General features: G+C 35.5%; 1 protein-coding gene across 2 annotated transcripts in view; it reads left to right on the top strand.

Annotated features, from left to right (window-relative positions):
• The window catches only part of STAT3 (signal transducer and activator of transcription 3), a 49030-nt gene extending 39794 nt beyond the window's left edge, over positions 1–9236 (top strand). The window contains exons 20-24 of one of the 2 annotated variants that reach the window (XM_015810462.1): positions 1105–1244; positions 3095–3307; positions 4596–4638; positions 5890–6002; positions 7007–9236. In XM_015810462.1, coding sequence (XP_015665948.1) covers positions 1105–1244; positions 3095–3307; positions 4596–4638; positions 5890–6002; positions 7007–7065 — 568 coding nt within the window. In that variant the 3' untranslated portion in view covers positions 7066–9236. Of the gene's footprint in view, positions 1–1104; positions 1245–3094; positions 3311–4595; positions 4639–5889; positions 6003–7006 lie in introns of both variants that reach the window. The other variant, XM_015810461.1, reaches the window with a different exon arrangement.
• Positions 9237–14116: the final 4880 nt, after the last annotated feature.

The following is a 14116-nucleotide window of genomic DNA, read 5'->3' as shown; positions in this document are numbered from 1 at the left end:
TATAGGTCTATAATTCTTAGGTTGAGTCAAATCCTGACCCTCCTTAGGTATTAAGGATATAAAAGCAGTTCGCCAGGAAGGAGGCACCGCTTCACCCAACAAAATACTATTAAACAATTCCCTTAATGGTTCTATCATTTCTTCCAATAACATCTTATAATAAATTGCTGTAAATCCATCTGTACCTGGTGCCTTACCAGTTTTAATTGCTTAATTGCCCCCTTTATCTCCTCCAACGTAATTGGGCAATTCATTTTTTCCCTTTGATTATCTGACAATCTAGGAAAATGTGCCTCCTGTAAGTAATTATCTATTTGTTCATCTTGTATTTTTTTCAGAAGCATATAACTTAGAATAAAAATCCAAAAAACTCTTTTTAATCAAATTTTGTTGAAATGTCATTTTACCATTGTAATCTATTTTCTCTATAATTCTTGATTTCTGCTTCTTTCGTAATTGATAGGCCAACCACCTTCCTGGTTTATTTGCATTAGAAAATGTGTTATACTTCATATACCTTAAACTAGTTGCCGTCTGATCTGCTATTAACATTTTAAATTGTTCCCTAAGCACAGTAATGGATACTTTTAAATTATTATCCAGTGGATTCAAAATAAAAGCCTGTTCTTTCAATTTAATCTCTTCCTCCAGCTCTTTACGTTTTTGCGCTTGTTTACGCCTATGAACATTATTCATATAAATCAAATTTCCTCTCATATATGCTTTACTAGCATCCCAGACCATCGAAATTGAAGTACCTTTATGCATATTCAAGAAAAAAAATTCTTTCAATTGATCTCTACATTTCTGTAAATTTATATCATATCTAAATAAGTTTTCATTCAATCTACATTCTCACTACTTTAACAATAAAATAAATGGATCCATAAAATAAACTGGCCATACTAACTACAGCAGACAATCATTTTGTGATAGTCCTTGAGATGCATTCAGAATTTCAAATAAGCAAAATGCTTGCGGACTCACTATTCTACATAATTACATCCAACTCCATGATTTTGTGACTTTTTATTTTAAAAATAAGTAAAATATATCATATTGAAACTATACTTTTTTTTCCTTTTCCTCCCCCTTCTCCTCCAGATATATCATGGGCTTCATCAGCAAAGAGAGGGAAAGAGCCATCCTGAGCACAAAACCACCAGGAACCTTTTTGTTGCGTTTCAGCGAAAGCAGTAAGGAAGGTGGAATCACTTTCACATGGGTGGAGAAGGATATTAGTGGTAAGGAATGCAGTCCTGAATGATAAAAGTGCCCTGCACTAGACTGAATTATGTGCCATTAAGTCATAGTCAATTCTTAGTGACCACATAGATTTTATCTATGATGATCTATATTTAGCCAGGTCCTTCAGGTCTTCCAGTGGTGCATCCATCACGACTGACATTGAATCCATCCAGCTTGCTGCTGGTCACCCTCCTCTTTTCTTCCATGTTTTTCAGTTCTTCCTCAGAAGGTAATGAAATATAAAAATAAACATTTAATATCAATTCGAGAATTTCAGTTGACATACTGATTTAATCTATTAAATGGGAATAAGGCCAGAGTATATTTATTTCAGAACCAATAAATATATTTTCTTTTTCAATACACTTATGTCCTAGCAAGGATCATCTAAGAAGAGGCAATTCTGGTTATTTGTAAGAAAGAAGAGAAAATGACTCTTTGAAGTGAATGTTCAACATCTGTAATTTTTATAGGAGTTATGAGTCCTTTTCAGTGTTCTATGTTTGAACATAAAATGTGCATATATATATTTTTTGCATGCAAAATAATTGCAAAATTATATATATATAATGTCATTTTGGAGTCAATGCCACAAATGAGTAAAAGTGAAATCCCAAAAACAAATTTATTCCAATCTGCCTATTACTTCAAGAATTACAAACTAGACCATTGCTTAAAAATAGATAAATTTTCCATTATCTTTTTAATGTTTACATTATTACATCAAATTGAAAGACAAAAAAGGACACATAATAGTATTAACAGCATAATGTAATCACAAAATTCATACTTATGATACAAAAGGAAAAGAAAAAATATTAGAACACAAAATTCCTTAATTTATTTGTTTGTTTATTCAATTTCTATAGCCACCCAATTCAACCAAGTAACTCCAGATTAAATATTATATTACTTAAAAGTTACACCCAGTTGTTTCTTGGAACTCTGCCCACTCCTACATCAAATCTTGAGAAACAGTACATACTCACAATCCATTACTGAAAATCAATTATATATTTCTCTTTTCAATGTTGTGTACTTGATTTTTAGCCATTTTCATATGCCTGAAAAATCCACAGTTCTTGTCATAATTTCAGATAATAGGAATATAATCAGGAATAAGATATGGATATTTAACACTTAACAATTGATCCACACATTAACAATCTTGTTAGTTTCAATCCAAAATATAGCAATAATAGGACAAGTGTAAACAATTTGAGCTAATACTCTAAGTCTCTAGCAGCAAGGTTACTACAACACAACATTATCTAAGGAATCCATTATAGACATAGCACTTTTGGTTATATTAATCAATTTTAATTTAATATTTGTATTAAATCATTGGCACATTGTTTAAAGCAACCTTTCGTTGATTAATCAGGATAAGACATTCAATTATTCTTAGGTTTTGTAAATAACTGTTATAAATTTCATCAACTTCCTTCAACTTTTATCTGTTTAGGCTTTATAGGATTCTGTGGAAAGTCTGTACCCATCCCTGCTAAGATCCTTTAAATGGAAGTGGCAAGAATTGAACCAACAAATTTCTTAATATAATAATATACTTTACTTGTAAATCAAGGCATGCTGATATTTTATTTCTTACAGACGTTACCATGTGTAATATTTTAATGAATGTTCTGTAACATCAGAAGAATTTGTTTGATTACTAAGGGCATAATCAGTGATGATCAATTTCTAATCGGTGTACAAGATTTATTTTCAATTTTATGATATGTTTTAGATTACTTTTTCATTGCTATGAGTTTGATAACTCCCTCTTTTCTCCCCATCTTGGGCAAGGCATTATATCTATTGGTCCTTTTTGATCCTGTTTCTACAGGAAAAACACAAATTCAATCAGTGGAGCCGTACACCAAGCAACAACTCAATAATATGTCATTTGCTGAGATTATTATGGGTTACAAGATCATGGATGCCACCAACATCCTGGTTTCCCCACTTGTTTATTTGTACCCTGATATTCCTAAGGAAGAGGCCTTTGGAAAATACTGCCGTCCTGAGAGCCAGGAGCATCCTGAAGCTACTGACCCAGGTAGTTGTTGACTTTCTGTGCTGTTTCCCCCCCCCCCAGATTACTATAGGCATGTGCAGTCCTAAATTCCCTTTGCAGGCTCTTGGTTCCTCTTCAGTCATAGCTACAGAACACTAGAGATATAGTTGCCAGCTTCCTGACATACATAAATATTGTTAGTGTACTCCATAAATAATTTATAAATTATATCTAAAGGGAGAGAGAGAAAGAATGCCTCCCAATGGGAAAAGAAAAACTTTTGACCTTCCCTTTTGACCTAACCTACTTTGTATTATCATTCCATCAGGTGGCTAAAAATATTAAGTATGGACCTTGGCTGTTGAAAGGTTGCTTACATTTGCAAAAAGGCACTGTGGAAATTGAGCCTTTTGGACCTTGGAGAAGGATTCTTAAAAGTTGCTGGCATTTTTTAGTTTTTGTGTCAAGGGATACAGTATCTTCATGGAGAACTCTATGTAATGCAAACTTTAATGAAACTTAGCATGATTTAATTTTGAATAAACATATATGCGATAACTGAAAATGGAGTCTTTAACCTATGAAGCAAGTCACATTCTACTCACTCTGTAAATCTCCTTCAAGTTGAACTTAACTCCTGATTTCTTTATGAATACATCTATGCCGTTTTCTTGGCATAGAGTGATTGGTTTATTCTCAGATGGTCTCTCGTGCAAGTATTAAACAGGCCTGACTTTCTTTGGTTTCCATTTCAAACAAATCAGCCCTGCATATTTCCGTGAAGCCACCTAGGAGACTTTTTACTCACTACATTTATTTTTCTCTCTGAAAAAAAAGTTGATTTAATTTATGATTTCTCAACAAAATCTTCATGTTAAATGTAGAAGTGAATGCTCTGTCAGCCACTTATACAACCAGCAAATTTTCCTACAATCTTTTCTAATTTATTCTGGTGCTGTTGGTAGTATTGTTGATTGGTTAAAAACAAACAATGGGGGAAAATGAAAAAGGTAATTTAAAATAAGACTTTAGAATTCTTGTCTGTTTTTGTTACAACCAAAGTTTACTTTGTAAGTCCAATCAAATGTGAAGGTAAGAATATCTAAATTTAGCATCTCCATTAAACAAAGTTTAAATGTACCTACAGGTAAATCAAGGTTTGTCAATTCACAGCACCTAAATTCTGAGATAATTCTCTATTTGATTTTTCCTCATCTACCTATTTCCAAATCTTTTTATTGAAGCAAAAAAAATGCAATTTGAATAGGAGACCCTTTTTGCATTTTAAAATACACAAACTAATAGATATTTTTCTCTTGTTCACAAACAGGCGCTGCTCCGTATCTGAAGACTAAGTTTATCTGTGTAACCCCGTAAGTATGCTTTCTTCACTAAAGCTAGGACCCATGGATTCTATCCCACAATTACACAATATTTGTTTATATCATTCTCCCCAGTTATTTGTGCTTCAATTATCCATGGTTTTTATCCCAAAATAGATAATCTATAAATGAAAAGTACAGATAGCCCTCAACTTTTGACCGCAATTGAACCCAAAATTTCCATTCCTAAGCAAGTTGTTAAGTGAGTTTTGCCCCATTCTACAGCCTTTCTTACCACAGTTGTTAAATGGAACGCTGAAATTGTTAAGTTAGTAGTATGGTTGTTAAGTGAATCTGGCTTCCCCATTGACTTTGCTTGTCAGAAGGTCGCAAAAGGTGACCATATGATCCCAGGACATTGCAACCATCATAAATATGAGTCAGTTGCCAAGTGTCTGAATTTTCCTATGTGACCATGGAGATGCTGCAACGGTTATAAGTGTGAAAAACAGTCATAAATCACTTTTTTTCAGTGCCACTGTAACTTCCAGTTGCCACTAAACAAATGGTTATAAGTTGAGGACTACTTGTAGCAAAAACGAAGGGTTGGTGTTAATTTCAGAGCCTCTCCTTCTAGCAACATTCCTTGCTTCTGCTGTACAGATTAGAGATATAATTGCACAGAAACTTCTTAATTAACTGTAATGCAACTTGCCACTATGTAAAGACATTTTTATAGACCTTTCCCTGATTGTGCTACCAAATTCCAATGGCACACTGCTGGATTATAGCAATCCATTTTAAAACTTTAGATAAACACAAAATAAAACCTTCAATAATTGGCTCAAAGAAGGAAAAACACTTTTGTGTGTGTGTGATACAATTAGTGGTGACTCTAAAATTCTCTTCCTGTCTCTGTTGTAATGAATGAAAAACAGTAAGCCTCCTTTGAGTCCAGTTTGATTCCTGATGAATTCATAGACACATCTGGAATATAATATGCAAATAGATTACTGTTGCCTTCTTCCAGGATATTTTTAGCTTCCCAAAGCCTTGGGAGGTCTCCCAACAAGTGCTTAAAAGACCGATTCCTGCTTACCTTCTAAGCCCAAACAGCCATTTGCTGAGAGCACATTATAGCATCATCACCATTCTACTGATGTCTTTACCAGTCTATTTCAGAGGTATCGAGTAAGTGCATGAAACTCTGGAAGAGTCATGTCTGACCAGATCTTACACAGCTTCTAACTTTTGTGCCTTCTTGCTAATCCCTCTTCTTCCCCCCCCATCCCACCTTTTCAGAACAACTTGCAGTAGCACTATTGAACTACCCATGTCTCCCCGCACACTTGAATCCCTGATCCATTTTGGAAGTAATGGTGAAGGAGCTGATGGAAATGCCAGTGGGCAATTTGGTGAGTGCATGCTTTATGGTTCAACTGTCTGTGATGAAAGGATAGGGGATCACTTTGTCCCTGCTGCTTTTGTAGTTAGGCAGTTATGCAAAGCAAGTTGGTGCATTCTTAATTATCCAACTATCATTTAAACCTGAAGGAGGCAGCATTGTGTCTTCCAGATTTTTGACACTTCAGCTTAAATACTGCACACTCCATTATTATGTACTTAGTTGCTATTGTATTTCACTTTGCAAATCATGATTGTTGACAGGATGTTCCAACCAGTTTTGCAAATCAGAATTTCATTTTAAGTTTAAATGTAGTTTGTCCATTTACACAAAATGAGCAAATAAACTTACAAAACAAAACCTTTCCACTTTTTATCATTTCCCAAAACATAGGAAAGAAATAATGCTTGAGGTAGGGTTAAATGGAAGTCCCCTCAATCGATTAAAAGGATTATTGCTTAATTTTGATCAAATATTTGGCTTGGGTGACATAGTGAAATGTCCTGTTAATGAAGAGTTGGAATTGGCAGGAAGGGCTGACATGGGGCAAAGCAAGAACAAAAACTAGCTATATTACACGAGGAATGACATGAATAGATGTGTTACAGAGTCTTAAGTTTCCATATTCTAGAATTAATTAGCAAGACAGAGGGTAAAATAAAATTTGTGGGACAGAAACATCAATGAAATTTAATGAAATAATTAAAGAACAACAGCCCATACCCCTCACAAATGTTTAATATTGAGAGATGAGAAACTCCAAAGAGAGAAAAAAGGAAGATATGAGTGCTAGCAGAATAGTTTCCAAGGATAAAAAATAGTGGCAAGTTGGCCAGAATAAAACTAATAAAATGTGAAGAGTAGCTTCATTTAACAAGGCAGGGGAAACAGCTCTTGAATGCAACATCTGGTAGACCACATTTCATCTGGCTTTTCAAAACCAAATGTGCTGAGCATGTATACAGTTGCAGTGTGAAATTGGATTGCATTCCTCTCCTTCTGTATCTCTTGCAGAGTCCTTGCAGGTATTCGACATGGAGATGACTGCTGAATGTGCCAATTCACCCATGTGATCATCTTTTATAAACAGCTGACCATTTTTGGCTTCCTGGCATCAAACATTTACTCCCCCTTACAGCATCATGAAACTCAGACACCTCAGCTCTGCCTCAACAGGAGACATTTGATTGAGGGTCCTCCTTTAAATACACCACTGCTGGAGCTTTCTTGCCTGATCTCAAGACAGATGGAGGGAAGAAATTCTGTTTAACTTTAGCTGTTCTTTCCCAATGCAATATTTTTCATTATGTATACTGGTTATTAATGTAAGGAGTGAAAATTTTATTCTAATGTTCAACTAGATCAAGAGTCCCTCCTCAACAGTGCTTTTTGGTCTTCTGCGCATTTTTATTGCCTGGCACAAAAAGCTGTTTCTGTAATGCTACCTTCTTAAGTGCTCTATCCAGAAATAAAGCAGTTGAAATTGACAGGCAGGAGTCGGTTCAAGTAGCCCAGGGAGAGGAAAGTATATAGGAAGGGACACTTCTTAGAGATGAGTGTGCTTTTGTTTCTTTTCCGAAACAATGTATTTTCTGTTCCCTGCTTTTGAACCCTTTTGTGATGATCAATATACTTTAATAGAAAAATCCTGCAAGGCAAGGGCTAGAAAAATAGCCAATAGTATGGTTACCTGGGCATCTTGAGCTTTGATGCTCCTACTGAAGACTTTAGAACATTCCATCTACACAGACTGCTAATACTCAAGGTTGCAGCACAAACCCCACTGGAAACAGTATTTGAACCTCAGTCATTCAACTGAAAAGTTAGTTCTCCCTCCACTTCCTTTCACCAAAAGATTTTGATCATAGGAAAACTTTTTACTGTCTACAGATTAAGGCATTGGATTGAGATAATGGGACAAAGGTGAAGTGATAGTTCAATGTTAGGTCCCATCACAAATTTGTTGTCAGCATGTAGTTCATTACTTTTATTATTATTTATTGCACTTTTGTTTACTCTGCCCTAAAAGGAACGAGGACAGCATTCACCGTTAAAAAGAAAGGGTGAGTTTGCCCTCAAGCAAAATTAAGAGGTGAATCCTGCTGATGAATAGTGACTGTCCCATAGTCATCCAAATTTTATGGCTGAGTGGAATTTAAATTTGGTCTACAGGATAGATGTCCAATGTTTTAGCCTCTGTGCCCTATTTCAAGTACTACATTATTAACCAACAACAGGTGTTTAAAGTAGTTAAACGAGATAGCTGTCGGTATTTTTTTTCTCTCCCTCCATAAGCTACAGTATATTGTTTAAAACTATTCCTTTAAAAAGCAATATTAGTAACATTCAAACAGTTTGTTGCCATTCATTTCTATCAGCATTATTGGTCTGCTCCTTATGGCCCCCTTCTCGTGTGGCTTTTTTAATTTAGCCCCAGCTGGAGCCAATGTTATTCAGTTGCTGCTTGGCTATTATAGTTTCTCCATTGTAGGAATTGGAGGCCTTTAATGTTGAAGATCCCACTCTAATCTCACTGTGGTTCAGTGGAGTTGAAAAGTGGCGATACAAGAAGATGATGAAAGAAGTTTGTTTCCAGTCATTAGAACAAGCACTTGAAAACTGATGCTTTCCAGATGTGCTGGACTTCAACTTTCTGGTTCAAGGTGGTGAAGTTCAACTGATCTAGAGAGCATTAATTTAAGGAAGACTGATTCAGAGGCATTGATTTGCAACATTCATACAGAAAATTGAATCATTGTTTGCTTTGCTTGTGGTTTGCTGAATAAGCTACTGTAACTGTGGAAGCCAAATCCAAACATAGTTAGTGTAGCGTTTGAACCCAGCCATTTGCTGGACAAAGAGACAGAAAATTTTCTAGTCCAAACTCTTCTTTTTCCCCGCAGCTGGTTAGGGAACCTGCAGGTATGTTATAACCACAGTCTGTGGATAATGAGAGTTGTAATCCTACCTAGGCTTCTTCTCCACTTCACTGCCACAGCAGTCTTTTAGGAAAAGAATAATGATGTCCAGCCATGTTAAACTAGAATTGTTCCAGTGCTAAGCTGCCATCGTCTTTCCTAATCTAGTAATTTTTGTGCCATTATTTCCCTGCTCAAATTGTTCAGTGTTTTCTTTTTGCTGTAGCAAGTTGCTCTTGAAGAACATAGCCATTTTAATTTCTTAGTATATTTTATTGCTGATTCTACAAGCTTCAGCTTTCTCATAAATAAATTCTGCTACTTTATTTCTCTGTTGGAGTCAATACTTTGTCTGTCAATAAATGGCTCATGACCCAAAGAAAATCAAATGATTGGTATGCACAATAATGAAATTGGCCTAGAGAAGAGAAGAAACTTTATATAGTCAATGACAGCCAAGAATAAAGTTTTTTTTTCTATTAGAACCAAACTTATAATCACTTTTGGATGTTATGCTACGTACAATTACCAGGATGAAGCAAAGCCACATTTAAATATGTCTGACTTGAAGTGTCACTTTTTTAGCGTCACATACTGACAAACTGGAATATGTGTAGACTTAGTAACTAGAATATGAGGAGTTGGGAAATCAAATCCTATCCAGAAATATTGAAGGAACAAATTATGTCTAGTTTGGGGAAGGGAATGTTAGAGATGAAATGATAGTATTTTTTTTAAATAGGTGATTAGACTGCCTTGTTCTCTTCAGAGGATGGGATCAGGAAAGAAAAGATATGAAATTACATGTTGTGCTGAGCCATGTTTAATTTAACCATATTTTTTAACAAGCCACAATGGCTGGTTCACAAATAGTGTCACAAAAATGAAGAGTTTTCCATAAGCATTTCTGAAGTTTTTCAGGAGTAAAGGTAGGTGTGAAGTTTGAGCCAAAAAAAGAATGAAAATAAAGAAAAGGTGATTGTCTTCCTCCCCCCCCCCTTTTTTTATTTTTTATGGCAAGTAGGCAGGCATGTAAACGTCTCTTCCATCATTTAACAGAGCTATTTATGGATGGTCTCAGAATATCACTGATCTCCTGTAGTAGAAATGACAGGAGGAAATGCTGCCTGAGTTGAGATTTCTACTAGAAGTTGAAGAACCAACTTATGATTCTGATTTAAATTCGGAATCTGATTTAAATATTGGAAAGATGTCCACTGTCAACTTTAGTGGCTCCTCAAGGTCAATGGCTGAACTGGAAACATCAATCTGTGTTGGCTATGGACGCTGAAACCTATAGTCCAATTAACCGATAAAATCTTGGGGGAGGTTTCTTCTATGGATCATGCTCTAAAAGACTAAGGTAGCAATTGAGTTTTAATTTAAAAGATCTTCGTCTATCTTGACAGAGGATGCTGGGCTCTGTGAACTTTGTGAAGGACCATGAGGAGTCAGGACAATTAAATTCTGATGGGCAGCTTCCAGTTAAGACATACGTTTAAATGTCATAGACACCAACCATAATTTCTAAAAATGGCATGAAACAAATATCTTCTGGAGTTTTCTATCCATTGAGCACACGTCTACTATAACCATATATCATCTACTGAAGAAAGTTCTACAATAAGGGAGATGGTGGCAAATGATCTGGAATGAGGACAGGCAACTATAAGGATGGGACAGAGAAACCAAGCAAGAATATTCTGTACTTAAAGCCAAAAACTACCCCTGGTGCTTTTAATTTTTTTCTGGCGCAGATTCTGTAACTTTAAACAGCTGGACATCCAGAAATAGCATATACTGTGATCCTTGTAGCAATGTAGTTATGGAATTATCTAAGTTGACTATATTAAAAGCCCAACATGTTCACTTTACTTATATATGAGTAAAGTGGACAGTTGAAAACAGTATAACTGCAAATGGAAGTTTATAATTTGAATGCCAGAGGCATGAGAAGAAATGGATGGTTAAGAAAGAGAGAGTTCCCTGTAGTGGAATAAAACTAATGATTTCACAGATACATCCATGTCATTTTCTTGGCCACCATATGAAGTAATTAGTGCTTTCTCTTGGGTGTTTTTTTAAACTTTCATTCTGATGATCAATGCTAAAATTCTTCACTAGCCTCGCATCCAGATAATAATCAGATCTAACCCCACATAATTTTTAACATGAGTCAAGATTGGCAACTTGGTTATTTCTTGCTTAAAAAGGATAAAATTTGGGGCCAAGTACCTGTTCCTAGTTTTGGGAAATATCGGCATTTTTTCAGGTCTTTCTGCCCTCAAATGGAATTGCTAACATTGCAACATTTAAAGCTGAGTCAATATAACTTTAAAAAAAAAAAAACACACCAATATTTGGCAATGGATTCTGATAAAGAATGATTTTTATGGGGGAGAGAAAAAGAATTAAATTTAAAAAATAAATTTAAATTAAAAACGGTTTTAAGTAGGCCATGGCTTTCAATAAAATATAGTGGAGAGATGTCCTAAGAAATGGAGAACTCCCTTCATCTTTACTCCATTTCGGGTCAAGTTAGAAGAGTCAGAGTTAGCACATATGCAAGCATAAAAGTGCAATCTGGCTGGAACAAACTTTCGTCCTTGCTATAATCATAATCCACATAAGGATGACTTGGTAACCTATCACTTGCATTAAAATAAACTACCGGTAAAATAAACTCTTGTTCCAAAGCAGAGAGTGCCTGATTTGGGTCAGTACAAGGACAAAAGATTTAAAACTTGTCTAATCTGCCCAGATATTTTTTTAAAAGCCTGTAAGATAAGCGATATAGTAATTGGAAAAGGAGTGAGACTGCATTTTGATAGATCCTGTTTCTGAAAAGACCTTAGGCTAGAAAAGGGCTTCCTTTCCTTTTTGACCTCAACGAATGAGATAGATATGTGCAGGAGAAATTGGTCATTTATACAATACCATCCAGAGCAATTGAACTTTGCTTAGTTACAGTGAAATCTGGAATAGCAATGTATTTTAATTAAAAAATTAAAAAGTGCTAATCTACACATTTACAATGAACAAGTCTTTATGAATCAGATGAAATTTCACATGCAAACTGAGGCATGTGTGAATGCAGCCACACATGCCTGTTCAAGATGTAGGCACACAAATCTACCACCCCTAACTAGCCATTGCTAAGTTGACCATTGCCTCTACAAGACTTCAGAACTCAGCCAAATTCTGGGCTAAATTCAGAGGTACTTCCAAATTGCATGCCTGTTTATTTCTGAAGAATATTGCTGTAAATGAGCTAAATCCTTAGTGTTGTTGTGTTTTCATCAAAGAAAATTTGATCAATTTGAATTAAGTTAAAGGTTTGTTGGCTCTTTGTGGCTCCAATACAAATATTTATTCTGATGGTGACATTTACTAATCTTTCACTTTGGTCTCCATCCAGTTGAGCCTTAAAAATCTCATTAGCCAAGAGGACACCATAGACGAGCACTTGGTCATTTTAAAGAAATGTACGAACTGTATAACAGTAACAATGTCTGCTAAGGTACAAATTAGGCATCTGTATTCCCTCTCCCCAACGTATCTATATAATTTATTTACTCATTCATTGGTCTTGCTTAATAAGATGTTGGGTTTTATATACAATTAAATAACATTGAACATTAAAACTTCAGTCTATAAATAGCACACAGGAATTACCAAAAATAAAAACTCCCAACAAAGCAAACATGAATATAATCTTGCTCATTGACTGTCCTGTAACAAAAAGTGATTTTTTTAAAAAAAAAATACCCCACCTCTAGATAAGATGGGCAGCACACAAATCTGATAAATATTTAACAGGTCTTTCTGCCCTCAAATGGAATTGCTAACATTACAACATTTAAAACTGAGTCAATATAACTTAAAAAAGCAAACTAAGGTTTAGCAACTAATTCTAAAAATTAGTTTGGAGATAGAAAAAACAATTAAATTTTTTAAAATGATTTAAATAAGCCAAGGCTTTCAATAAAATATATTGGACAAAGGTTATAAAAAATTAGAGAAATCAGAAGAAAATCCTTTCATCTTTATCTTATAAGTAAATAAATAATCTGAAGCAGATTATTTCAGAGAAGAAGACTTCCTGTACAGAAAAGCCTCTCTCAAGAGTGAAAGAATTGCCCCTGTGCAAGATGGAGTCCCTGTGCAAGATGGAGTCCCTCCATTAAGCGGCTCTTTCTTTCCAAGTAGAAATCTAGACTTGGAATTCAGGACAGATTTGTTTCTGCTAGCCCTCAAGAACCAGCTTGATTTACAACCTCCCTGCCAGTTTCCCCCACTGACTTTCTGGGGAAGCTAGGAGGAAAGATTGCAAATGGCAATCACATGTTTGCAAGACAATGCAACAGCCGTAGCTTTGGGCACAGCTTCTAAATCCCTTTTTTCAGCATTGTCATAATTTTGAATGGTTACAAAACAAATGGTAAGTTCGCAAAGATTATCTGTATTACTTAAACTCTCATGAAAAGCAAGAGCAACTGCCATAAAGCTGGGGTACCCAAACCCTTCCCCTAACTTTTTGCAGGACTTTCTGTCTCTCTACAATACATCAGAAATCAGAATTAGGCTCAGGTGTAGGAACTTCCAGGAAGCAAATCAGAAGCATAATTCGGAGGCCATGTTCAAATGGAGGCTAAAATTATCATATGTGCACTATAATGATAGAGCACCTAGATTTTCCTGAAATGTGAATGTCCACCTTTCAAATGGTCACCAGCATAAATTGTATCATGTCAATCAATCAATCAATTAGAATAGAGCTGGAAGGGATCTTGGAAATCTTCTAGTCCACCCCCTTGCTGAAGCAGAAGACCCTATACCATTTCAGACAAGTGATTGTCCAATCTCTTCTTAAAACTCTCCAGTGATGAAGCACCCATAACTTCTGAAGGCAAGCTGTTCCACTGGTTAATTGTCCTCATTGTTAGGAAGTTTCTCCTAAATTCCAGGTTGCTACTCTCCTTCATTAGTTTCCACCCATTGTTTCTTGTACTCTCTCTGATGCTTTAGAAAATAAGTTGATCCCCCTCCTCTTTGTGGCAACTTCTCAAATATTGGAATACTGCTATCATGTCCTCCCTAGTCCTTCTTTTTTCTAGACTAGCCAAATCCAAATTCTGCAACCATTCTTTAGGCTCCAGATCTTTGATCATCTTAGTTGCTCTTCTTTGCACTTTTTCCGAAGTCT

Source organism: Protobothrops mucrosquamatus, unplaced genomic scaffold, assembly GCF_001527695.2.
Source record: "Protobothrops mucrosquamatus isolate PMUCROS unplaced genomic scaffold, P.Mucros_1.0 scaffold10, whole genome shotgun sequence".
Lineage (NCBI taxonomy): Eukaryota > Metazoa > Chordata > Lepidosauria > Squamata > Viperidae > Protobothrops > Protobothrops mucrosquamatus.
This window is presented reverse-complemented; position numbering and strand designations above follow the sequence as displayed.